The following is a 26,691-nucleotide window of genomic DNA, read 5'->3' on the forward strand; positions in this document are numbered from 1 at the left end:
CTCGCTTTTAATTTGAGGCTTTGTGTCACTTTTACCATAAAGTGACACAATATGGCTAATGTGTCCCTTTAGATCCGAAGTAGAAGCGGAGGAGGTATTTTGTGTCAGTTTTACAGATGTTGTGTCACTTTTCTATAACGTGACACACAAAAAAAAAAAATTATTTGATGAAATTTTTCCCCCGCTAAACAAAAGTGACACAAGAATTTTCTTTTGGCAAACAGAAAAAAATAAGTGACACAAGAATTTGGGCGGGTGCTTGGAAGCGAAAATTTTGATTCTCGCGAAAAGAACCACCCAACTTAAAACTTCTATTGGGCTCAGACGTACAACTAACAAAAGAGCCCTCACACTCTCACTCTCTTCCCTCTATCGCTCATACTCTATCACTCTCTTCTCAAAAGCTTCCCTTTTTCTATCTCTCACACTCACCAACTATCAGCAACAAGGTATCCATAAATTTTGTTCTTTTTTTAGGCTTTAAATTGTTGAAAACAAAACTTCTTCTTTTCTCATACCAAGTTTAACCCATCGATGTTTATGCTGCAGTTTGGTGGTTTTCTGGTTCTTTCTTTTATCGACAATATTTAACCGATTAAAAGGTAAGACTTTTATTAGTTTAATTTTGTTGTTACCTTTTTTGTTTACACATACTGGGCTGATTTTTTTTTTCTTTACTTTAATTCACACTCTCTAGAAACTTTGAAGCATTATTAATCTCTAATATAACATATAATCAGTGTGTGGTATACTGTAAACTGTACGTCTGTAACTTCAGTATTGTGGTTTGATGCTTTATAATGTTAGCTGCGTTGATGCTTTATCTGTTTGTGCTAAATTTCTTGTCGAACTTCATTGAATTAGTGAAACTAAATTTGAGATGGTTCATTCATTTTTTTTTTATAAAACTATTATATAATTATGCAATCGTTACGTAGCTGCTGTAAATACAAATAGTTCTGAAAAAAATGGCAATTAGACATATAAGAGGAACCAGCAACAAAGCAGGAAGCATCCATAAACAACAGGAAAAGAATAACTGACCACAATGAGGTTGTCAGCAATGAGAGATCTCATATCACAACCTGAAGAATAGTGAACCTCTAATCCACTATTCCTCCAAGTGCCTTAACAACTGACGAATTCCAATTTCATGCTACGATCAACTACCTTTTACATTAGCCTTCAAATGATTCCTGGTTAAGTCTTGTGCACTCACGTTGTTCCATTCAATCCTACTTGGCATGTGCCTAGCACTGGCAACCTCCTCCTTGTTGCTCTGTCTGGGATGAATTTACAGTAGACTTCAGGTTAACATCAACCATATCTTCCTGTTTTGTAGAAGAGAGGGTCTCCATCCCAGGTAAAGCAGTAGCAATCTTACGAAATAATGGTTTGATATTGAAACCTGCTTTAGCACTGGTTTCTATGAACATAACACCATCATCGCGAGACTTAGTATCTCCTTCCTCTATAGACACTTGCCTCTTGTCAACAAGGTCCGTTTTGTTCCCAACAAGGACTATAATGACATCACTACCTCGTTCTGTGCGTACTTCCTCAATCCACTTGGAAGTGTTTAAAAATGATTGCCGGTTTGCAACATCATAAACAATTACGGCAACAGAAGAATCTCTAATGTAGCTTGGAATTAAACTCCTAAACCTCTCCTGCCCTGCTGTATCCCAAAGCTGCAAACGAACTGTTCGGTCTTCCAGGTACATTGTCTTTGAAAGAAAATCAATTCCAATTGTAGCCTGATAAGTGGTATCAAATTTGTCATACATGAAACGAGTGATGATGCTAGTTTTCCCTACAGATTGATCACCTAAAAACACTAGCTTATATTTTGCAAGAGGTGAAACTCCCGCCATTATTTCTTCTCTTTAATCGAATAGATCTGAATCGAAAAGCGAAGAAACAAGGTGAGATGGTTCATTCTTGTTTGAAGTGTTGTTGTTGTTTTCCTTGGAATTTTGTTTTAATCTACGTATATTGTATATAGGCAGGACATTCTTTGTCTTTAGTTGTCGACCTTGAGTATATCTTTTTGTCCCTTTTGCTATTTTCTATTTGTCCTATGTTAGATAAAGATGTTATGTGAGTGCTTATTACATGTCATGGCTAAGAAGAATTGTATGTTTGTGATTTTTCTGAAAATTTTGATGTTTTAGGATTTCAAGATCTTTGTTAATTTGGAATGGACAAGTCTTGGATGTCTAAGCTTAGAAATTCGAATGAATACATTGAAGGGGTTAAAAGTCTTCTTAGTTTTGCAAAGGATGAAGAAAGTTATATACGCTGCCCATGCAAAGACTGTGGGAATCTCCATGAGTTAACTAAGAAGGAAGTCAGAAATCATCTTTTTAGACATGGTATCGACAAAACTTATGTTCTGTGGAGATATCATGGGGAAAGGCATCTCGCTTCTGATTTTTCAAGTGTTCATACACATGAGAACACCCATCGACCCTACAATACAGAAACCCCCCTCGATGCTACAAACATGAAGGAAATGGCAGAGGCTGTAGATAAACAATATAAGGCTAATCCTAAGAAATTTCAAGAACTTCTTGAAGATGCTGAGACTCCTTTGTATGAAGGTTGTACAAAGATTACGGTTATCTCGCTATTGTAACGTTGTTTAATTTGAAAGCGAAAGGTGGTTGGACCGACACAAGTTTTACAAATTTGTTGAAAGCCTTAAGAGATGCTTCCGTAAGGTAATTTGATGCCTTCTAGCATGCACGATTAGAAAGACGTTGTCAATTTATGGGATGAAATATGAAAAAATCCATGCTTGTCCCAATGACTGTATACTTTACAGGGGTGATGAGAATAAGAATAGAACTACTTGCCCAACTTGTGGAGTATCAAGGTACAAGGAGAATAAAAAAGGGACCGACCAAACTAAAGGTGTTCCGGCTAAAGTTTTGTGGTACTTTCCACCTATTGCAAGATTTAAAAAGATGTTTCAGTCTGCGGAAACAGCGAAGTTATTGACATGGCATGCCAATGAGCGATTGGTGGATGAAAAACTGCGTCATCCAGCAGACTCTCAAGCTTGGAAGTTGGTAGACAAGAGGTGGCCTGAGTTTGGTGCTGAATCGAGAAATCTCCGCCTTGCACTTTCAGCGGACGGAGTCAACCCATATAATAATCTTAGCAGTAAGTACAGTTTATGGCCTGTGATGTTGGTAACTTACAACCTCCCTCCTTGGCTTTGCATGAAGAGAAAGTTCATGATGTTGACAATGCTGATATCGAGTCCAAAACAGCCCTGAAAAAGACATTGACGCTTACTTAGCTCCCTTAATTGATGATTTAATTACTTTATGGAATTCAGGGGGTAGAGGTTTTTGATGCCTAAAGCGGAGTCATTTTTTGATCGAGACTGTATTGCTATGGACGATCAATGATCTTCCAGCCTATGGTAATCTTTCTGGGTGTATTGTTAAAGGCTACTTTGCTTGTCCAGTTTGTGCTGAAGACACATCTTCGTATAGGCTGAAACATTGTGGAAAAAATGTCTACACATCCACTAGAAGATTTTTATCTCGGCATCATCCATATCGGAAGCAACAAAAAGCCTTTAACGGTGAGAAGGAGTTAAGGGAGGCACCTAAACGACTAAATGGTCAGCAAGTACGAAGCAAAGTTGAAGGGATCAAAGCCTCGTGGGGGAAAAAGAAGTCAACACAAGAAGTCGATAAAGGTGATAATGGTGTTACAAAATGCTGGAACAAGAAATCCATCTTTTTTTATCTTCCGTATTGGGAGTACTCGCCTCTCCCACATAACTTCGACGTCATGCACATCGAGAAGAATGTATGCGACAGTGTGATTGGTACTCTACTCAACATTCCAAATAAAACAAAGGACCACCTTAAGAGTCGTCTTGACCTGCAGGAGATGGGTTTAAGGATGGAGTTGGCCCCAAAGGTTGGTGAGAAGCGAACATACTTACCTCCGGCGTGTTACACATTATCTAAAGCTGAAAAAACTAGAGTATGCAAAACCTTGCACGAGTTGAAAGTCCCCGAAGGATACTCTTCAAATTTCAAGCCCCTTGTTTCAATGCAAGATCTGAAATTGCATGGGTTGAAGTCACATGACTCATCATATGTTGATGCAAAGAACTACTTCCCCGTGGGCAATACGACCGTCTTGCCAAGTCATGTGAGAAATGCAATTATTAGGTTGTGTCGATTCTTCAAAGATCTTTGCACGAAAGTAGTAGATGTGAAAAGACTGCCTGAAATTCAGAATGATATCGTGATCACATTATGTTTGCTGGAAAAGTATTTCCCACCATCGTTTTTCGATATCATGGTTCACTTACCAGTTCATCTTGTAAGAGAGGTTGAAGTTGGTGGTCCTGTTTTCTTCCGATGGATGCACGCATTTGAGAGGTACATTGATTCCTTATCTAGTCATTGCTACTATGAATAAAACTTATGCACAATTTATCACTTAATTCTTTTGTAATTGTTTAGGTACATGAGGGTGTTAAAGAGTTATGTCCGAAACCCAACTAGACCGGAAGCTTGTATAGCTGAAAACTATATTGCTGAAGAAGCAATTGAATTTATGAGTGAATTCTTACCTGGGATAGATGCAGTAGGAGTTCCTACGTCATTGGAAATTATTACCACTGATTTGGTAGAAAATGGGAAGCATCCGTCAGGTGGTGAACTCATTGCACCTGATAGCAAAGCCTTGGAGCAGGCACATCACTATGTCTTACAAAACACAGGAGTTGTTCAACCTTATATTGAGTAAGGATTTTTAGTTCTTTAATTAAACAAATAATATATTGATAGCTAACAATGTGATTTCGTATTGATATATGATAGGGAGCACATGAACTACCTAAAGGAACACAATCCCCGTAAGGCTAGAAAGCCGACATGGTTACAGGAAGAGCATAATCGCTCGTTTAATGATTGGCTCAAAAGAAGGGTATATGATTACCTGAATGTCTTTTATGTATTGTATGCCTCAAAGAAATTTGACTAACCTTCTTAAACAATATAGGTTTTACATGAGCGAGGCATGGCTAATAACAATGTGTCAGAAGTTTTGAGGTGGATTTCTAAGGGACCATTGCCACGTGTTTTGAAATATTGTACGTATGTAATTAAAGGTCAGCGTTTTTGCACAAGAGAACGTGATGCTTCACGAGTTAATCAAAACAGTGGAGTGAGTTTGATGGCGACAACCCCCCAAGTTTCAAGTTCAAAGGATCAAAACCCTGTATTTTCCAGCATGGGGTTTTACGGTGTAATTGATGAAATATGGATGCTAGACTATACTAATTTCAAGATTTCAGTGTTCAAGTTTGATTGGGTTGACAGTAAGAATGGCATCAAGATAGATGATATGGGTTTCACCTTGGTTGATCTTAATAGAGTTGGCCATAAATCCGATTCCTTTATTTTAGCATCTCAAGCAAAGCCAGTTTTCTATGTAGCTGATCAACTAGATCCCGATTGGTCTATTGTTGAAGAATCTCCTCTAAAGATGTATCATGACGACGATGAAGACCTTATTGAGGGCAACATAGAAGAAAACACTTGTGTCGAAGAATTGCCAAATATCGAATCTTTTGATGGAACTGATGAGTCTCAGTCAGCTTACATGCGAGTAGATTGTGAGGAGGGGATTTGGGTTGACAACAATAAATCTTGAGTTTCATTGTTTACTAGTACTCCATTGTAACAAAAGCTTTGACTTTTGCTTGACTAATTAATTACTTAATTATGTTATCATTTTCATATATCTGATAGTTCTACATACTCATTTTTCCATACTCGATTAGTTTTGCTGGTTTTTCATTGGTTACATATATACTCATTGTTTTGCTTGCATACTCATTTTCATTGGTTTGCTGATGATAGGTAAGTTTAAGTCATGCTTTTCTTTTTATTATTTGTTGGAAATATCATTCTTACTAACATTATGTACTAATGTGTCTGCCTTTGTAACAGTTTTCTATGGATCCAGAAAGGGATATTCAATCACCTAAGAAAAGAAAGAGGAGACATAAAATGAAGAAATCTGCAAATGACGTTGAGCCTAACGTTAGAGGCCAAACAGTTAAACATGATTTAAATAAGGGTTGGAACGGTGTGAAAGTTGAAGTTGAGTTAGATGAACACGGTGTGCCAATAAATACAAAGGTGCGAAGCGACTTTGCTAGTTGGGCAGGCACTCAAGTGAAAGCTAATGTTCCGCTTGCTGAATGGCCAACTTGGCCAAAAGTGGATAAGAGAATAAAAGCTGATGTATGGGAGGGCTTACTGGTAATTAATGCTTAAACTTTCCTCGATCTCTTTATAGTTTAAAATGTTTTGTGTTCTCTTACTTGTAAGTCAAAGTTTGACGACATTTTATTTGTAGGCAAGGTTCATTATAGATCCGAAATTTAGAAAGGCAGCTCTAAAACAATGTGGTAAAATATGGAGGAAGTTTAAGAATTATTTGACAAGGGAGTTTATTAGACCTTTCATAGATGAACCTGAAGAGCTAGTAAAAGCACCTGAAATGTATCCCGATATCAAGCAACCAGATTGGGAAAAGTTTGTGCGGATGAGGTTATCAGCAGAATTCCAGGTATATGTGTTCTACCGGCTTTCTTTTTTTTTCCCAAGTGAGCTTATATATTATTAAATAATCAAAAGAGGAGACTGAATCTCTGGTGTAGTCCTGATCGATATCCACGGAATGCATATGCTTTCACAGGCTCCACTGAATCACAGGCTCCACTGAGCGATGAGCCGCATATGCTTTCACAGGCTCCACTGAATCTCTGGTGTAGTCCTGATCGATATCCACGGAATGCAATTCATATGATCCTATTGAATATAGATTCTTAGTAGAAGAACACTTATTCTCCCTTCGTATGCTGCTTGACAGCCGGAGTTAGCCTAGTTGCTCCTACGTGAGCTTGCTTGACTACACGGAATTCAAGCCCTGGCTTGACCCACCCTTCAAACTCAGGAACAGATGACAAGCGCACTACGGTGCCGTCTCTATAAAGGCTGCTCCAACTCGACACTTATTCAGAGTCTACTTTCTTAGTGGTACATTCCGATTATCCTTCTTTGCGAAGAAATCCCCCCTTTCAGGTTCCTTCCGTACCATTCTTTCCCTACACTACAGGTTTACAGGTGCAGCTTAGCTTCCTTAATTCCCGAGTTCGGGTAGGGCTGGCCAAGTGAAATAGATCGAATCGCAGAAAGGGTGAAGGCCTCCGAGTAAGCAGTTTCTTCTATCGAATCATGACCAGCATCAGAGCACCAACCAGAAGTAGCAGCAAACAAGCAACGGACTGAGCGCCCAAAACTAGTAAAGGCGTTAGCGATCCATTTTCTTGCTATAGATAGGGGCGTTTTCTTGCTGGGTGTAGTTCCAGTTGTTCCGGTTCGAGCAAATACATTGAATTTCGAAAGCCATTACTATCTCGCCCAGATAAAGATCCTTTTCTCGTGCCAGGTGCCAGAGTTTACCCAGCACAGAGAGAGGTCGGTGGACTTAGGATTCGACAACGGCGACACAACGCCTCACCCACTAACTCTTCTGTTACCCAACTCCAACCTTGCAAAGGGAAATCTCATTAAGAGAAGTGGACTTGAATAGATCACAAGGCAGTCTTCAATAGATGTCTGTTCCATCTATTCGATCGATAAAACTTGAGTTTGATTGCAGCTAGCCAACCCATCTCGTAAACCCTGTATTTCTTTTTCATTAACAAGGCCCTTTTCCCTCGGGGCTTATCGGCAATTCCATGGATAAGTTGTAAATTTTACAGGCGAAGAAAGAAGTCTATTTTTATAAACCAGCTTTTGCTGAAATCGAGTAAATATACAAATAAGGTCCGGTCATCTTAGTCATCCTTTGGCTTTCGTATTGAATATGCTTGCTTTAGAGAGATCTCCTGAACCCATGTTCAGAGAAATTAGACACTCTTTTCCGGAGCATAGCTGGAAAACTCACTTCGATTTTGAGTTGAGGGGCAATGCAACTTGGGCTTCGCTCGAATATAAAAATGCTCCAATAGGGCCTTGAAGTCCACAGTATTTTATGCTTAACACATGCAAGTCGAACGTTGTTTTAGGGGAGCTGTTCAGGTCTATCATTGGAATTCATCGTCTCTTCTTTTCTTTTATGATCTAGCTGACCTTCTTCGATTTAGAGATCCCTTCTAGCTGTCCTATTCCTAGCTGGCTTCGTCTTTCTAGCTTTTAACATCTCTTTTTTATCGGCTTAGGTAAGGAACTGCCGTAGCTTGCTGCCCTCCCTGTTAATGTCTAGCCGGGTAGCTTCGCTTGGTATTTCCTATCTGGTTGTGTAATCAGGAGTTGCCTGAAAGCCAGCTCTGATGGTTGAAGGCCCCTTTAGAGATAGGGGGGGAAACGTAACGGCCTAAAGGAGGAATGTTAGCTCTGTCCGCTTTGGCTTCGCCCTCTTCTTAAAGCTTAGTCTCTCTTTCTAGCGGTCTTATACTGCGTAGGAGGGCAAGAAGCAGCTGTGAAAGCTCTCTCCTTGCTAGGCTATAGCGATTGACTTCTTGCTGCTTGCGGCTTCTTACTTACTTACTTAAGCCCTTTTACATAGTGCATGTTTATGCAAACGTAGACTTAAGGGAAAGCCCCCTTATATCAGCAAATGGAGGCAACAGTTAAGCTTTACGTGATAGGGGTGCGCTAGCTAGCCTCTATAGTACGGTGCGTTTTTCATCTTGTTTGTAGTAGCGTGGCATATTAGATGGAAAGCTGAAAGTAGAGGAATTGAGGGCTTGATAGGCTCCGTCTAGTGGCATAGGCTCTGCCGGTTGCTAGGTATAGTTATAGTCGGGCTAGCTGCCCTTCTAAAGGTGCTTGCTACAGTTTCCTTTAAACCTACTCAGTCTCATTCTGTAGAGTCAGTTCAGTAAGGCTAGCTCATTACTCTATTCCCTCCCTTCGATCCCTGAAGCAAGACTGCCATTCAAGCCCTACCTGATCGTAAACCTACGATTTTGATATACATCCCCGATAGGCAGTTTAAGTTCCTTATTTAGCTTCCTCTTATGGCTCTCAACCAAGGTTTGTTCAAGGTTAGAAGAGATAGGACAGCAAAGAATAGATTAGATCGAGCTATCTCTTGTCCTGTCGCTATGGTAGCTAGTCGAATGTAGGATAGAATCTCTTTCTTGCTTTGTAGATGTATCTTGACTTCCTTACTTTACTGTTAGTGGTATAAGGACTCCCAGCTTTCTTCTTTGTAGTTGGATGTAGCTATGGTAGGTAGGTTCAGGATCAATTACTGACTTCCTTCTCTTGAGATTAAGATAAGTGGGTTCAAGCTTTATTTCCAGTTTGATAAAGGGATAAATAACCGGCTCAACCCCAGAAGGTGGCAAATTCCCAATACGGATTTCATTACATTCAAAGCATTCTAACTACGACCAGTCTCGCCGAGACTTTCTCCAATTGAAACCCTTAACTTACCAAACATCAAACAGGAACATCACGCCCCTCCTTCCTTTTTGTTTTATTTATATTTCGAATCCATATCTCGGTTTCTATCTCTTGGTCTCGATCTCGTTCGGACACTTGATTAGTATCGTGATTTTCAATCTGATCTGGACCCGCTCTTGACTTTGGCTTGTATTCGCGTTCCAATTCTCCCCTATCTGCCTCATTAGTCGATACCCTCTCCCCTATGTTCCTAACCTAAGAGCCTCCTCTCCCGAGAGACAGGGGAAACGTAGTTGGCACTTTCTTAAGCTACAGAGGGAACATGAAGAGTACCTGCATGACCCAGCTAAAAAAAGGTGACTCGGGGGTTCAAGCTTTTCAGGCCTTTCTCAATAAAATAAGAAAAATAGCACTTACATGTCTATGAGAGCGTTTACAGCAAGTCCATTGCAGTGGCTTACAAGCCTGATCTTTTCAGATATAGAGTCGTCTCTCATGCCACTCTTATTCGATCGAGTGTTTGGGATCGAGCCGAAGAATCACGCCCAGTAGTGCCCCACCGGAATGGGACTATGGTCTCGGTTGGGGTCGGTAAACGTTGGTCCAGTAGCACCGCCCCTCACTCTTTCAACAAGTAGGGCAGCTTAGTAGGGGAGATAAAGTAATTAGAATATATATAATAGGAATTCGCTGTTGGATTACTGTAGCACTTTAGCTAGTAGAATAGTTACTTGATTCATTTTCCACCTAAGCAAATGACACAACAAGCAAAGAAGCAACTACTGAGCTAACTCTGATCGTAGACCACCCTTGCGCGCCAGTAGCACGTTCGAGTGCCCCATCTTCAAATTTTCAGTGAGGAAAAGAGTCAACAACTGCCCTTGAGCAGAAAATTTATACATGATAATTGATAAAGTCACCTGAAGTAATGAAGTGCTTATGCCTAATGAATTGAGCAAATGCATCATCTGTTGTACCTGCTTTCAATAGGATTTGTTGGCCAATATAATAATATATGACTAACTAATACTTTTTCTTATGGAACCATTAGGAGTTTAGTAAGGTTCAACTAGCAAGAAGGATGAAGAACGTATACAACCATCGACTAGGAAAGTCAGGTTATGCTGGCCTTGAAGATAAGCTGGTAGTAAATTTTTATTAGTTTCTTATATCATTTTTATTAAAATATATGTATGCAGTAACTAGTTTATTATTATCTAATTATTTGGTTTTGATTGAACATAGAAAGCAGCAGGGATACCCATTGAAGAAATTGACAGATCTCAGTTTTGGCTATTAGCTCGACAAGATAGAAACGGAGAATATGCAGATGATTCTTTGAGGGAGATATCTGGAAAGATAGTAAGTTTCGATTTAACGTTTAAGACCATAATTATGTATACAGGCATATATATCAAGGTTCTATATCATTTTCTTTGCTTATATTGTAAGTAGTGATTAACATGATCGAGTAAGAATCACAAAATAATCACCCAACAGTAGGGGCTACCTCTCTTGGAGTAATTCTTTTTCAACCTTTTATTGTTAATTGTCTCAAAGGATGAGCTGAAAAAAAAGAAAGAAGAAGGAACTTTGATTACAAAAGGAAGCAATGATATACTTACAATGGCCTTGGGAACTCCGGAACAAAGTGGTCGCGTTAGGGGGGCTAGTATGTACTACACTCCAACTACATACTTCAATCTTCCTAGACGTGGATCAAGGAAACATACTCAGAAGTTGGAAGAAGAGAATCAAACACTGAAAGTAGCAGTAATAGAGTTGCTTAAACAAGCATCATCGAGTGGCTCACCACTGAATGAAACCATAATTCAGCTTCTTAGGCAACAAGGAATGGGCATGCCACGACCATCGAAAAATGTGGCGTCTATTAGTGCTAAGAGTGATAACGGAGAGCGCGTAATACTGACTTCTGAAGCACATAGATCATGTGGAAAACAGGTAGCAATTTTCTATTCCTTATTTGGTGTTCCCATTTTATAATGCTCGTTGATAACACTCTTTTTTCATTGACTTTAAAATAGACTGTGGTATCTTCAAAACCAAATGCAAAGAAACGGATTGTGGCAGCTCGAAACCAAAAGGCAAAGATAGTTGATAAAGGGAAAGGCATTCTCACATCTTCAACACTTAAATCTAAAGATGGAAAGGTATATGTTTGTCAATAATCCAACTTAAGTGGTAAATAACCTATGTAACTAACAAATCCCTTATAAGCTTTCATTTTCTTGTGTGTTATAGACCCAACGTTGTAAGTTAGCGTTGCAGTCTATAGATAACATTGTTGCTGAAGGTAATCTTCGTCCAAGGAATGGGACAGAAGAATCTCTTCACAATGTGCCTTTAGGGGAGTCAAATGTGTGTGTCTCTATCAATATAGCTATATGTCATGATGCTCCTCTCCCCATTCCAAATGACAATGCTGGGCTAATTTATGTTAAAGATGCTATCAATTCATTTGTAGCTTGGCCTAAGGAATTTGTTATACTCGAGGATGATGAGGTACCTTGTAGAAATAATAATATTTTTACATTCATGTAGTCTTGCAATATAATGAGCATTCTCTTACTTTATTTTATTAACTTCATCTTTATAGGAAGAGGATGATTCACTTGATTATGTCGGTAATAATAGTCAGTGTTCAAGTTTTGCAAAATCTGTGAAAAAACGGATGGGAAAGAATGTGGTTATAACTATTCCAATGATTGGAACTTTGTTTGCGGATGAGACTGATGCTATAAGAGTCTCAAGGGGTGAGTTGTTAGATGTTTGTTACAAGAGAGAATTAAATGCCAGTTGCATCATCACATACATAAGATACTTGTATGCAACCTATTGCATTGGTCGAGCAAAGTACGCGTTCGGAAATCCAGCAGGTTTTAATCGTCATACAAAGGAAGATGATAAGAGTCATCCATTCCTTGGCAAAGGAACATGGCGACAGAGCTCTTGTAATTCCTTACAACCCAGGCTAAGTGCTCTACATATTTATTTGTTATACATTATTTGAATTCGCTACAAATAATAAAATATATTAATGTAATTTGTTTTTTCACTGGATTGGTTGTAGAGGGCATTGGGTTTTGATCGTCATTGACTTAACAGAAATGCAAGTCTATTGGTTGTATTCGTTAGGAAAGAGGCCAGATCCAACTTTAAAATTTGAGTTGAACACGTAAAGTATCTCTTTCTCGATCTTATTTTTTTTTTCTTTGTGTATATATTTTATTTTCCTTGATGATAATTTCTTGTGATTTTTAGAGCAATTAAAACATCAAACTTGTCTTGTGGAAAGAGAAGGTTAAACCCGAACCCAGATTGGGAGTATGTGACGGTAAGCATGCTATTTATGCAATGAAGATGCAAGGTTTGTTACTTTTACCATTTGTCTATATGACATTTCTATGACATTTGTCCACAGTGCCCACAACAAGGAGACGGAATTGTATGTGGTTATTATGTGATGAGTTTTATGCGGCACTTTTTTGCTGATGCCGGTCAATCGCTCAAACGCAAGGTGAAAAAAATGGTTATACATATAAATAAATATAATTTTTTTTGCTCAAGATGTAAAACTTCTATTAAGAAGGAGAAAAACAAAAGAATGGGATGGAAGTTTAATTTGCCTAAGAAACCACCCAAATACATGCTCATAGATTACATTAGGTTCTAAGATCCATCGGTATTTAGTTTGATAATGTTTGGTTCCGGTGGTATCCAATAACATGATTTGAGTTGTGGTGCTTGCTTCAACTATGGAGACATTACAAGAGTTAAGGAGCAGCACTTCCATGGCTGTGTTGGAGCTTGTAGCCTTACTCAAATGATGATTAGTACATAGAATTTGTGCCCTGACAAATTTTGTTGCAGTCCATCAGATAAAGGGTCTTATCCTCAAAATGAGTCTTGTTCCTCACCATACCTACAACTAGACCTGAGTTCCAAACTTGCTAGCTTCAGTAAAGGGCTCCAATTCTTTGACAATTTGATGGTTTCATTGAATTTGACCTGATAGGTTGTTGAATATTGAAAATTATTGCCACATACCAAGTCCATAGATTAACAGATCGAGAAGTGACATTGCCATAGAAGATGCTTTAAAGATTCATCAATTGACTTGCATAGTCTACAAGAAGAAGCAATGCTAACCTGATTTCTGAATTACTCATTATCCGTGGCAAAAGAAACCATACACTAATAAATATTAGGTTCCCTAGCTAGTTTTCTTACACTAATGACTACACTAACTTACTTTTTTCTCAAACAAAGTTATGGAGTTGGCTAGCATAAAGACATACAAAACCAAAGAAATAGATAAGATCCGACTCGAGTTTATCAACTTCATCCAAGGATTTCTTCCTTTATAAAGGTATACCTAGGATTTCAATTTGTATAGTTGAGAAGATTTCATAGTAAGGCTTGGTGGCGACACAGTTAATTTAATGTGCATTTCAGTTTTTATGCCTAGTGACTACCTGTTTCTTCATCAGACTATCATCAATGTGAATTGATTCATGCGTTTTTGTCTACATCATGCACTTGGGTAGGTGGAGTTTTGTAGTTGATGATTCATTTCTCACTTCATCACATATCATTTGCAATTAACTTGCATAGTTTTCAGTACGTTAATGCTTGTCGAGTGTTAGTTGTAGATGGTGATAGGAATACTAGTTTTGCAGTTTCCTATTTTAGTGAAGTTTCAACAGAGCTTCCGTACATGTTCAGTGTGAAGTTCATGCTAAGTCACATTGGTCACACACATTACCCAGGTTATTGTTCACAATGTAATATGTATAATGGCTACTAGAGTTTGAGAATGTTTTTTTGTGATAGGTTTAGTTTAGAGGTGTAATAAGACACTAGCTATGTTTGACTATATTTCTACCAGCTTGTCGAAATATAGAATATATAATTCCTATTTTTCATGGTAGGGGAGTTTCCAATTTTCTCTTTCAAGTCAGTTGAAGTATGACTTGTGAAAATGTTTTTTTTTTTATGTGACATGCATGCTTTAAATCTGTTCAGCATCCTTCAAGTTTGTGCTTTGCTAGTTGTTTGGAATGTGTTTTGTTGGAGGATGGCATCCCCTATGAATTTGTACATGTCATCATATTAGTGAATTGATTGCTCCTAGTTTGCTTGCTACTATGATCTTATGATATGTGAACTGCTAGTGTTTCAATTGATCTTTTTCTAGTGACAAAATGTTTTCTCTTTAACATGAACTACTATACCCTTGATATTGTTGGTTAAACTCTCCTTCTTACTTGATTATATTATTGATACATAGTCAAATTGTTATTATTTTGTAGGTGAATGAAGAACTTAAACGGAGATGGAATGCCTTGTGCTAAGTGGATTATCTAATATTAATTAGGTTAAGTTAATTTTGGTTTGTTAGGGATTTTTGGAAATTGTTTACGATGTATAGCTTGTCTTTTTTCGGATGCTTTTGTGAAGGTTTTGGATTATGTCGTGACACTTTTGTTACGAATTCGAAGGTTAATGGGATCTAGGTTATGGATGGATTCAAATTGACTATGTTTTGAATAGTTTGTTTGATATAGTGTGTGGACGAGTAAGTACGTTCCTTAATGTGAATGGTGGTTAATTTCCAATTAATGAAATAGTTCTTATTGAATGTTGCTACCTATATGTTTTTGCATATTTTGTAAGGCAGGTTTAGGGATGATAATATTGTAGATCGATTTATAATCAATCTCATTTGCAAGTGTATCCGTACTGCAGCAGGTTATTAGTAATGTATATATTGCATTTTTATTTAAAAAAAAAAATAATGGATGGTATCTCGCTTCTATGAAAACCGTCACAACTGATGACTACTTTGTGTCACTTTTAACCCGAAAACAATTTCTTGATCAATGCTTTTGAAAAGTGACACAACAAAGTCATCTTCTAGTGACACTTTTAAGGTATTTCTGGGTCACTTTTGGGATTAAAGTGACACAAGTAATCACCTTTTTGTGTCACTTTGATAATAGAAACTGACACAACAAATGCATTTTTGAGGCGCTTTTGCTTAACTTTTAGTGACGCCGGCGATAAGACGCTTTCATAATAAACAGAAAAGTGACACAAACCACTTTTTAAGACACTTTAAAAGTGACTCGTTAAGACTTTTTTTTTGTAGTGATTGTTATGTAATGTTTTACAAATATAATTTATTTTGTTTGTTTATTAATTTATTATATCATTATTGTCAAATTAATATTGTTATTAAATCATTATTTATATTACTGTGTTTTTTAAAAGTTGGCGGAGGTGTGAGAAATCCAAATATTGAATTAAACGATGTTTGTGTTGATAATGACCTTTTTCATTCCGGGTATGCATTTATGGATGGAATTCATGCTACAGGTACAATTACAACGACATGTTCAATTCTCTTGGAATTTTCTCTACTCAATATACAACCTTCTTACTTAAATTTATCTGATCTTTTGTGAAATAACTAGCAGCTATACAAGGCGATAATAAATTTTCATTAAGTGGTATTAGACCAAGAAGGACGTCATTACGTTCGTACCATAACAGTGCATGAGGCTTTGAAGACAGCCCTTATATTGAACTCTTCCGACTCCGGAATTTCAAAACATGTCCTCACTGTGGAGCGAAATTATTTCCTTCTAAGACAAGTAGTCTCTGTTGTTTTAATGGGCAGGTCAGACCCCCTTTGCTAGAACCTCCACCCGAATTAGCTTATCTATACACCTCACAATCAGCTGAGGGTATTCATTTTAGAGAGAATATTCGTTCATATAACCATGTTTTCTCTTTTACTTCTATGGGAGTTCATATTGATGATGATTTGGCAAATGGTTGAAATGGTGTGTACACATATCATGCCCGAGGTGCCATATATCATCGGATTGGTGGTCTCCTACCACGACCTGGTAACTGGCCACGTTATTTGCAAGTGTATATTTATGACACTAACCACCATGAATTGGAGTATCGTCTAGTTGAGAGCAAGATTCTTGATAGGCAAGTTTTGGCTATCCTGAAAAAGGTCTTAGACTCAAACAACAGATTCATACATATTTTTCATGAGGTCTCTCACCATGACATTCTTAACAATATTTGTCTGCACATCAAAGAACAGCCACCCAATCGCCATCAATATTCACTACTAGAATTGTAACGCCCGTATTTAAAATACGTATTTATCTATTTATTTATTAATTAATTTAATTATTTATATAAAATTCGTTGAATTGGATTTGGGATTTCTGGGCCTGATTTCTGGGCCCGAGTCTGTATTGGGCTTGGGTTTCAAACCCAAGTATATAATCACATTGTTCTAGAGAATAGGGTTTTGAGAGAATAAAATATAATAAAATGGAGGCAGAGGTAGAAGCTGGATTGTTAGAGCGTTGGAGCGCGATGATTCGGACGATGATGGTTTCGTCGAGCTGTTAATTAAGGTGAGTAGTTAGTTTTTCTTCTTCACCGGTATACAGAAATAGTTTTATTGTTCATTCTTCTTCGTCATGTCTCGTTATTATTAAACTAGTTAAATATCGGTATATTGCTTTGGGTTATTATTGAACCGCTTGTTTATTGGAACAAGAAGCTCGAAAGAGCTGCCAATGGCGGCGTCAGCGAAATCCAACACAAGAAGAAATTGCCAGTATTTCTATTTGAACCTTTATTATTATGTTATACTGTGTTGTGTGTGGGTTGGATTCGGATTGGTGGTCGCGATTTGGGGGAAGCTTATGCGCTGTTCATGGCGGCTAAAGCCCCACCGATAGTGCTGTCTATAAATTGTATTGAACTGTTGGACGGTTCAAACTCTGGAGCTTTGGTAATGGAGGCGCGAGCCCCATGGATCGTACTACCCTTATATTATGTTGTTTGTATTGGTGGGTGTTGGTGTATTGGAGAGTTGGGTGGGCTGTTGAAGCTTGGTAAAATCTTGAACAGCTATTAATGGCGGCGAGATCGCCAGTTAGGATTAGTAATCTATATATTTTAAATCTTGATGTGTGAATTAAGTTTTGATTTTTGATGGGATGATGTTTGGTGGTAGTGGGGAGGATTGGGTGCTTGACAGTAGGGCGGATTGAAGCTTCGAATCCGGCGTTAATGGCGGCGCGAATCCAGATCTAGTTTTGAGGAAGGGTATTGATTTAATGAGTTGGGATTTTCGCTTTTGTTAAAGTTGGTTGGTTTTTGATGGGGAGTCAAACCGATGTGATGAGGAGGTGAGGAGTGGTGGCCGACGCGTGAGCTGGTGGTGGAGGCTGCTGGAGGAAGGAGATGACCAGTTTGGGCCTGGGACTTGGGCCTTAGATGGTTGCTGGGCCGAATTCTATTTTAAGTCTTTGGGCCAATTTTCTTTTAAGTTATGGGCCAGTTTCATTTGTTTTGATTAGGCCCGGTTTTGTTTTAGTTTTGGGCCAGTTCAGTTTAAAGTTTTTTTGGGCCGATTTCTAATATTGCTTGGGGCTAGTCCATAGGACTTAATAGAGATCCAAATGGGTCTTTCAACATTTAGGCTTTTGGGGCCGGTTTCTAAGGTTTGGGCTTGGCTAGTTGGGTCCGAACCATTACCTTAGTCATGAGCCCATGAGCCATGCACATTGACCTTAGTCATGAACCATGGCTATGACCCTGAACATGTTGGACATAGACCATGACGTGTTGACTTTAACTGTTGACCGTTGACTGTGGAATGTTGACTTTTTCCAGATTTTCACATATTTAAGAATATAGACAAATGTAGTAATAAAATATTGTCGGAAATTGTATAATTTTGTTTGTCTTTATCTAATTAAGATTTGACGTGAGTAGTGTGTAAAACCTATAATATATTGGCACGTAACAAGCGGGGAATTTTTATAAGACTTAGATATATACGTTTTTACGATAATTAAATTATATACGGACTTAGATTCATGGACTTTGATTGTGGACTGTTGACTATTTAATTGTGCTATGTTTTTTTATATATTAAATTGTATGGACAAATCTAATATTAAAATGGTGCGGAAGCCTGCATAATTGGTTAGTCATTATCTAAGAAAGATTTGACGTTGAGGTTGTGTATTTTTGATACGTGACAAGATAGAAACTTTAGGAGATATAATATTTCTAAAACGCTATAAAAATGTTATGCGATATGTTTGAAGTAATTGTGACATTATATAATACGTTGGGATATATATATTAAATACAATAGTTTTGGAGAAATAAATGTATAAACGCTCAATTATTTTATCTGTGAGATGCTACTAGGAGGTAGTAGAGTATTTGTAGATATTTCCCATGGGAGTGTGGCTTAGTGCAATAATATATTGGCACGTGAAAGAATGAAAGTGGTTATGAGATATAATTGAGATATTTCTAAATTTTGTGGCTTAGTGCAATAAGGTATTTGACCTGCACGTGATATAGTGGAATTATTATGAGTCATAGATGTATGACACTTGAATAAATTACGTAACGAAAATCCTAGAACCTAGTTACAACAACTCATGTGATTTGGCCCTTCTGGCGTTTCAGTGAATCTGAATGGCCCTATGGGCGTAAGTAATTGGATTGGCCCTTCTGGCGTTTCAGTGAATCTGAATTGCCCTTCTGGCGTAGCCGAATAGTGGCTTGATTATTCCGTTCGCAAAAATTAGAACGAGATGCGCGATATTTTATGCCGTATAATGGCAGTACTCACATAATGGCTTTCGTGTGAGGGTTACCGTGTCGCGCATCCCGCCGTGGTAGTTACGCACGGAGTGGTTCTTTATGTGAGGGGAGGCATGTTGATGTACATGTTCGGTGTTGGGAAGCGATTGTGGTAGCCAGGGAAACTAGGTAAGACATAGATACGACGTGATTTTAGGGACATGCAATGGAAGCCTTAAATAATATAATTAGGGTAATGTGTTGGTTAATAATATATCTTTAAATATATGATTGGATAGAGTTTTGCAGAAGGGTGGGTCAAATTAATTACTTGGGCAGAGACGACCCACTCTGTAATTGAGCATGAAATGTGGTACGGATATAATATGCTTGGTTGGTTATTTGTTTAGTTAGAACCTAAGGCGCCTCGATGGAGGAACTACATGCCTTATTTATTATGCGTATGGTTTGTTGTGTGGTTAGTGGGAAGTTAAGGGGCCTCAGTGGAGGAACTAACTGCCTTACATGTGGTATGTACATATCGATATGATTATTTTATTATTGGAAGCTAAGGCGCCTCAGTGGAGGAACTACCTGCCTTAAAGTATGATACCTAGGGATGTTGTATTAGTCGTTGGAAGTTAAGGCGCCTCGGTGGAGGAACTAACTGCCTTATTTATTGGGTATATATATGTATTAGTATGATTTGTATTGTAGGGCTACTCACACCAGCATTTTTATAATGCTGACCCGATTTGCATGTTTGCTTATCGGGTGTATTCATTAAATGAACATAGTTGATAAGTCTTGACATGTTTAGTGTTGAAGAAGGTTGGTTGTTGCTTGTGGTTTGCGTTAGCATTGCATTTCAGGATATGTTTTGTTTTCCCTTGAGGTGATATAGATTTTCAGTTGAGACAAGGTTATTTGTATTTTCATTTGTAAATTTAAATAAAGAGTTATTGAAAAGAGATTTGTAACCTAATCTTATTTGTAAATTTTTGTAATGAAGATGACTTTTGTTTAAGTTTAAAATTTTTATTGGTTTTTAATTATCCACATATTTAAACTGTTTATGGGTTTTTGGGAGTTGAGAGTGCGTCACACCTCAAGATCGAAGAGTCGGGAACAAATATTGTTTTTCCGAATTCTGTCGAAATTCGGGGTGTGACAAGAATCCTCGAAGGTTGCGGTTATCTTAGTCGGAGGTGAAAAGGCAACTAACATGAATGAAAGAGACATTATTGTTGAAGCAAGATCTGGTGATATATTCAACATCCCGGACATTGCAGGCTATTATAACCCATTACAGTATCCTTTACTGCATCCATATGGTACCATCCATATGTTAACTTTGGCTGGGATTTGCACATATTTTCTGATAGTGCACGTAGAATCAGCTGCCGAGCTTTTTATTCTTACATGCTACAGGTACATGCCGACTTTTATATTAAATTTTTAATAATGTTATACACTATGCTTATATATATTAAGTTCATGCTTACATATATTAAATTCATCTTTGACACGTACAGATTCGAGATAACCATCTGTCATTGTTGCTCCGTGGCGGTAGACTTTTGCAACAGTACGCAGTTGACAATTATGTTAAAATAGCAGCTCAACAGCTCCGTTTTATACGCAACAACCAGGATAAGTGTTTCTAGTAGGGGTCTCTATTTTATTCATTTAATCAACAGGGCTAAAGCCCAATTCACAATATCATGGATCAATGTACAGGCCCATTTACTCATGTGTCTAAGGCTGAACCTTAGCCACATGACTTGCCACTAATATACGCTGATTTATGTCCGATTCATTTCTTATCAAAGAGATAGTTATCACCGACAGCTTATACTCTATCACAATTACTCAAGATACAAGATTACTTGAGCTACAAGGACTCTCTACTCTACCTCTATAAATATCAAACTATTTCTCATAAGGAACTACGTGGAAACTTGATCCCTAGAGAACAGATCTTGGGTGCGAGGCAGCCATTATTTGGTTCGGGCCATCTCCCCAACATCAAATTCCTCTGTTTCTTAGATGCTCACAAGATTGCTCTCGCCAGGTTGAAGCAGTTTATTGCGAAACATAATTGGCCGCCCTCTGGGGGGAAGAATTCATTATCACGTGAAACAATCAAGATGGTAAGCACGCAGAAGTAGACCAAATAGTCAACATATTCCTCCTACTAGCAAAAATCGCAACCCCTCGAAATTCAAATCGGCCGATGCATGAACCGTTGAACAATCAAGTTGCTCCTAGCAGAGGGATCAATTCTCAACATCCGATCAGAAGAAATAAGAACCACCACCGCCACCGCCTCCGCCCCACAAAAGGCGATACAAGTGCCGCCACCCTTAACAGCCTTGCAACAAGAAAATCGACAAGTCAAGAATCCTCCATGCGGTCCGCCCGTCCCATGTCGATCCTTCACCGACATGGATATGGACGTGGACATTACTCTCACGCCAACTAGCGGAAAAGGTGATAGTAATGTACCAATTCACCCCTAATACGGTTGAGCGAAGTTACGACGAGTCAAAAATTTGAATAGGAATTTGAGAAGGAAGCCGGCAAAGAGGCAAAGGCCGATTGGACGATGTTGCAAATTCAACAACATCAAGGCGACCACGGGGACGGACGCAGCCATTCCAGTATGGGACCGCCTTTGACGATCCACTTCGTCGTCATCCTCGAAGAACGTGCTATTTCTCAAAGCACAATCAACCAAATACGACGCTCTAGAGTAATGACCCTATTACCCGCGGCTTATGGGGAGAATCGGATTGGCGGGGATAACTACTATCCTAGACATGTCCGATCTCAAAGGAAAGATTTACCTCCGAAGCAATTTCGTGGAAGACCGCCCCCCCTCGAGATATGTCCGACATGACTGGAAGGCGGGCATCCCGCAACAAAGCTACAAAACATGGAGAAGGGATATAATTATTCCGACCACCACCGGTGATACCGCCTATACGGCTAGTTACGAGGATAGACAAAGACAATCACCGGTCGGAGCTGATCGTATGCATCACCCAAAGATCTCTAACTCCAATAAGAGATAATGGAAGGTATCCTTCTCCACATGGGCACGACCGGGCGCCCAAATTTGTTCGAGCCAATACTTTAACTCTAACGAACAACAACCGAAAGAGTTGATTGCAAAAGAACTTAATGGTAGAGAGTCAAGGGATGTAAGAATGAAAAACTTGATAAATATGATGGCGTGCTTTGATAAGTTTTCTATCGACATTCAAGAAGCTTACCACCATCCCCGACTTCAAACAACCCGATTTTGAACTTTATGATGAGTCGGAAGGAGATCCCGGCTTGCATGTTCTATCATTCAAAAATAAGTTGGTGTTATGGGGTGGAGATGGTCCGCCATATGTAAGCTCTTTCCATCGACTCTAAAGGGAGAAGCATTACTACCGGTTTAGTGAGTTGCCTTCAAGATCGATTCACCAATTCAATGAACTAGAAAATCAGTTTGTTAATCGTTTCCGCCACAATTGCAAGACGCCAAAGGATGTCGACTCACTTCGAACATCAAGCAACAACGTGACGAAGTTACGTACTTTTGTTACTAGGGTTCAAAGGCAGCAGCAGATGTTCCGGTTTTACGATGGGATGCTTTTTTTTAAGCTTTTAAAGAAGCATTATATTATGAAAGAGACGGTTCGAACTTCATTGTAAGGGATCTTTACCACTCTCTAATTAAAGATGTCCTAAAACTCGATACGATCGTATGTTAGGGGCTGAACAACACATCCAGATCCGTGGAGAACCTATCGGCCAAAGCAAAGAAGGGACAAAGATATTCGAGTAAAGATTTTTCCGAAAAAGCAAAAATTTTAAGCCGGCAAGGACCGATCGGATCAACAACATAACGATGGAAAGAATGACAATCGAAACAAGTCAATTTCAATCGTGATGGAAAAACTCTACCGAGCTAAAACCGACCCCGCCAATTCCAAGTACTCTATTATATATGAGAAGTTGAAAAGTGGGAATCTTCTTTCCCGCCAGATCCATCCACTTCGGAAGGTACCAAAGCAATAAGGGACAAAGCCTTGTGGTGTAAATTTCATAATGACTATGGCCATGAGACAGAACTTTGTCGCTCTCTCCGGGGTCGGATTCAGAAATTAGTGGAGAAAGGACTTTTGAACGAATATCTTACGAAAAATTCTCACAAAGTACATTCTTTGAACTTATGAGCATGTCATTAATGTCTCCCATTCTCATATTGAGTCTCTTTCCAAAAGTCGAGTAAGAATCAAAAGCGTTTGAAAGTTAGTTATGTTGGTGAATTTAACCGTATCAACAAAGTCGATTTTGTCAAAGGAATCCGCATCGAGAGACTTCAAGAAGAGCCCCTCCTCAATTCCACGATGATGATCTCCGTGGTGTATATCACCCTCACTATGATGCGCTTTATAATTTCTGTGTCTATAGGTGCTTCTCGTGTTCAACGGGTAATGATCGACACGGGGGCCACTTCCAAACGTCATTTTCGCTGGATGTTATTCTCGGATGCAACTTCGCGAGGGTATGATCATCGCCAAGACAATCCTATCATCGGTTTTGATGGGACAACATCTTCAGCCGTTGGAAGAATTACCTTACCAATCAAATTAATGAACAAAGAAGTTGAGCTCGATTTCTTATTGATGGACTTTGTCGATCCCACTATAACGCAATTTTGGGGCGAGATTGATACATTCCATGGGGCTATAGTCTCCACATTTCATCGGTGTGTCAAGTTCCCATTCTCTCGGGCATATTTGCAAGGTTCAGTAGTGACCGGTATCCGCCCATTCCTGTCATGACAAAGCAAATGGATGACTATAAAAATCTGAAGTTCGAGGTAATACGATCCTTGCAAGTGCCCTCGCCCAAGTTACAGATTACCAAAAGCGCGTGCCTCCATCTATAATATTGAGACTTCGTATGCATGGATCGACTTTTGGAAAGTACAAGTAGGAGATTCAGCCAGAAGAAACCACTTTTATTTCACTGAACTTTCGAAAGTGTAGAACAACAAGAGTTGGTTTCCTTTACAACAAAATAAAGCGTATCTTCGCTTGGAAAATCGAGGAAAATGCCGGAATCGACCTTCTTCGTTTTTGTCATAAAACTTGACATTGATCCAAGTTTCGGGCCGCCAAAAAACCAAGAAGAATGGCACCTGATCGAAGCTCAAAGTTAAAGAGGAGATTGATAAGTTACTTGCGGTTAACTTTATCCGACGAAGTTACTTACCGAAATGGCTTTTGCTAATGTCGCCGCGAATGCCAAAAGAACGGACAAATCAGAATTTGTATTGATTTTACAAACCTTAACGCAGCTTTGTCCGATTCATCCGTATCCATTGCCACGAATTTCCGAACTAGTGGATGCCACTTCGATTCCAACGCCTATCTTTCATGGATGCTTCTTCGGGTACTACCGATCTCTTTGAATGTTGATGACCAAGAGTTCACCGCTTTCATTACCGACCAAGGCATTTTCTCGCTTATTAATCGTTATGCCTTTTGGTCTGAAAAATGCCGGTGCAACCTACCAAAAGCTTGTCAATACAATTTTTCCGATCTGGGGGATAATAATGGAGGCTTATATTGATGATATAGTCGTTAAATCGAAGCTTACCGGGTGATCATCTTTCCGATCTTCAACTTGTTTTGATAGGCTTAACAAGTATAACATGAGACTTAATCCCGCCAAATGTTCTTTTGGCCTCTTATGGAAAATTTCGATACCTCATGACTCGTAGAGGTATTGAGGCTAATCCCCGATCGATATCGTCTTTGTTATTGATATGCCATCACCAAAAAAATAAGAAGGAAATTCAACGGCTTTACCGGGTCGGCTTGCATCTTTCATAGATTTATTTCTAAATATTCGATCGTTGTCATCCCTTCTTCCGGACTTTAAAGGAACGGCAACTTGGAACATTGATTGCGACATGGCAATGCAACGGTGAAGAAATACTTGGTCGATCCCTCCTATATTGACAAGTCCTTCAACGGGTCAACCCATTGGCATGTACCTAGCAGCTACAACTCAAGCCGTTAGTGCCGTTTTTTCGCCGATGATGGTAGACCCGCCTTTTTATCGATGGACGTTAACCGAGCCGAGTCTCGTTATTCAAAGATGGAAAAATGGCACTTGCATTGGTTCATGCCGCCGTCGGTTAAAACCATACTTCCGTGGGAGGTTGGTCGAGTTTATAATCGAGTATCCCTTTACGCAAGATCTTTCGAATGCACAAGAATCAAGCAGATTAGCCCGAATGGGAAAGTTATCTTAGTGCATATAGCATTGTCTTTGAAAGTCGTCATCGCTGAAAAAGGACATGCTCTAGCTTCTTTGATAGCTGATTTTCCGATTGATGATTCTCCTATTGACGATTTCTTTGCCAAGAAGAATCTATGGAAGACATTCTGCCACCAATAACTAGGGGCTTAATGAAGACCAACTTGCAAATGCAATTCCTAATCCAATTGACTTATGGATTGTTTATTCAGATGGCTCCCATAATAAATCTGGTCCGAATTGGATGCGCTTTTGTTAAACCCGCGGAGAGAAGATTGAGAAATTCATGCGACTTGGCTTCGCCGCTTCAAATAACGGCCGGTATGAGGCTGCCGTTTGTGCCTTGAGAACGACTTTGAACCGGGGCCGAAAAGCTCCAGGTTATACACGGATTCTCGCCTTGTAGCCAATCGGTTTGGCGGTCTTTTGAAGCAAGAGATGACCGTATGGCGGCTTATCTTGGTTTGATACATAGCCTTGCTCGACAATTTGATAGCATCTCTATCACTCAAAGACCGAAATGACATACGCCATGCTGATTCATTGGCTTATCTCTCCGCCGCCATTAGAAGCGAAAGAGTCAAGATACATCACCGTGGAGTTCCGAAAGAGCCAAGCATTGACTTTACCGAAAAAGAATTGCATGACTTGTATGTACATGAAAGCAATTACTTGTTTTGCTTTGTATGCGCAATAAATAAATAAACCCCACGATAATCGCACTAATCATGACTTCGGAAGCGGAAAAGGGAGATGGAAAATTCACAACATGACCATACTTTGATCTTCCATTAGAATCAGATCCATTTGTTCCTCCCCGAATTCGCCCCGAAACAGATAGTGAGTTGGTACATGAAGCGGATGATAGTCCCGGTTCCCGATATGATACTATCGAGCCGGTGATAATCTCCGATCGCGCGCAAGATTGGCGTCTTCCTTATATCCACTACTTGCAAGTTTCTTCGCTTCGCCCGTAACCAAAACTCATTTGAAAGAATCAAAGCGATGCATGGAAGTTTTGGTGATATCTCATCGACGGAAGTTTGCACTTATATCGCAAAGGCTCGGACTTAAACCCTATGTTCGCGATGCCTCTCAAAACAGGAAGGACTTCAAGTTTTGGAAGAAATTCACTCCGGCTTATCGCGGAAGCCACCCAAGGGGCTTAAGTTTAGCTCATAAGGCTATGACACACGTATTATTGGTGGCCGAGAGATGCAAAAGGATGCAA

At 39.1% G+C, this 26,691-nt stretch overlaps 2 protein-coding genes, 1 long non-coding RNA gene and 1 pseudogene across 3 annotated transcripts; 3 read left to right on the forward strand and 1 right to left on the reverse strand.

Moving 5' to 3' along the window:
• Positions 1 to 230: 230 nt before the first annotated feature.
• On the forward strand, positions 231 to 12,495 carry LOC147480873 (uncharacterized). Its single transcript, XM_086578769.1, has 10 exons — positions 231 to 449; positions 550 to 602; positions 5,991 to 6,305; positions 6,403 to 6,615; positions 10,516 to 10,608; positions 10,710 to 10,826; positions 11,025 to 11,426; positions 11,510 to 11,635; positions 11,727 to 11,987; positions 12,082 to 12,495. Exons 3-10 carry the CDS (start codon positions 5,997 to 5,999, stop codon positions 12,493 to 12,495), a joined length of 1,935 nt encoding a protein of 644 aa, XP_086434895.1. The 5' UTR covers positions 231 to 449; positions 550 to 602; positions 5,991 to 5,996.
• On the reverse strand, positions 1,102 to 1,937 carry LOC147480874 (ras-related protein RABH1e pseudogene; annotated as a pseudogene).
• LOC147480875 (uncharacterized) lies at positions 2,201 to 4,782 on the forward strand. The gene is made up of 5 exons (XM_086578768.1): positions 2,201 to 2,603; positions 2,657 to 2,723; positions 2,828 to 3,168; positions 3,428 to 4,412; positions 4,497 to 4,782. Exons 1-5 carry the CDS (start codon positions 2,201 to 2,203, stop codon positions 4,780 to 4,782), a joined length of 2,082 nt encoding a protein of 693 aa, XP_086434894.1.
• Positions 12,496 to 13,749: 1,254 nt separating the features above from the next.
• LOC147480876 (uncharacterized) lies at positions 13,750 to 15,126 on the forward strand. Its single transcript, XR_015204664.1, has 2 exons — positions 13,750 to 13,854; positions 14,798 to 15,126. It is a non-coding gene; the product is annotated as an uncharacterized LOC147480876 (long non-coding RNA).
• Positions 15,127 to 26,691: the final 11,565 nt, after the last annotated feature.

This window comes from Coptis chinensis, chromosome 8 (genome assembly GCF_015680905.1).
Source record: "Coptis chinensis isolate HL-2020 chromosome 8, ASM1568090v1, whole genome shotgun sequence".
In the NCBI taxonomy this organism is placed as follows: Eukaryota; Viridiplantae; Streptophyta; class Magnoliopsida; order Ranunculales; family Ranunculaceae; genus Coptis; species Coptis chinensis.

Bases quoted from the DNA above. Each gene is read 5' to 3' on its own strand.
- LOC147480875 (XM_086578768.1), top strand. From the start codon at position 2,201: ATGGACAAGTCTTGGATGTCTAAGCTTAGAAATTCGAATGAATACATT. The intron at 2,604-2,656 runs GTTGTACAAAGA...TTAATTTGAAAG, and splicing joins TGAGACTCCTTTGTATGAAG to CGAAAGGTGGTTGGACCGAC. The intron at 3,169-3,427 runs GTAAGTACAGTT...ATGATCTTCCAG, and splicing joins CCCATATAATAATCTTAGCA to CCTATGGTAATCTTTCTGGG.
- LOC147480873 (XM_086578769.1), top strand. From the start codon at position 5,997: ATGGATCCAGAAAGGGATATTCAATCACCTAAGAAAAGAAAGAGGAGA. The intron at 6,306-6,402 runs GTAATTAATGCT...TTTTATTTGTAG, and splicing joins ATGTATGGGAGGGCTTACTG to GCAAGGTTCATTATAGATCC. The intron at 6,616-10,515 runs GTATATGTGTTC...TGGAACCATTAG, and splicing joins GGTTATCAGCAGAATTCCAG to GAGTTTAGTAAGGTTCAACT.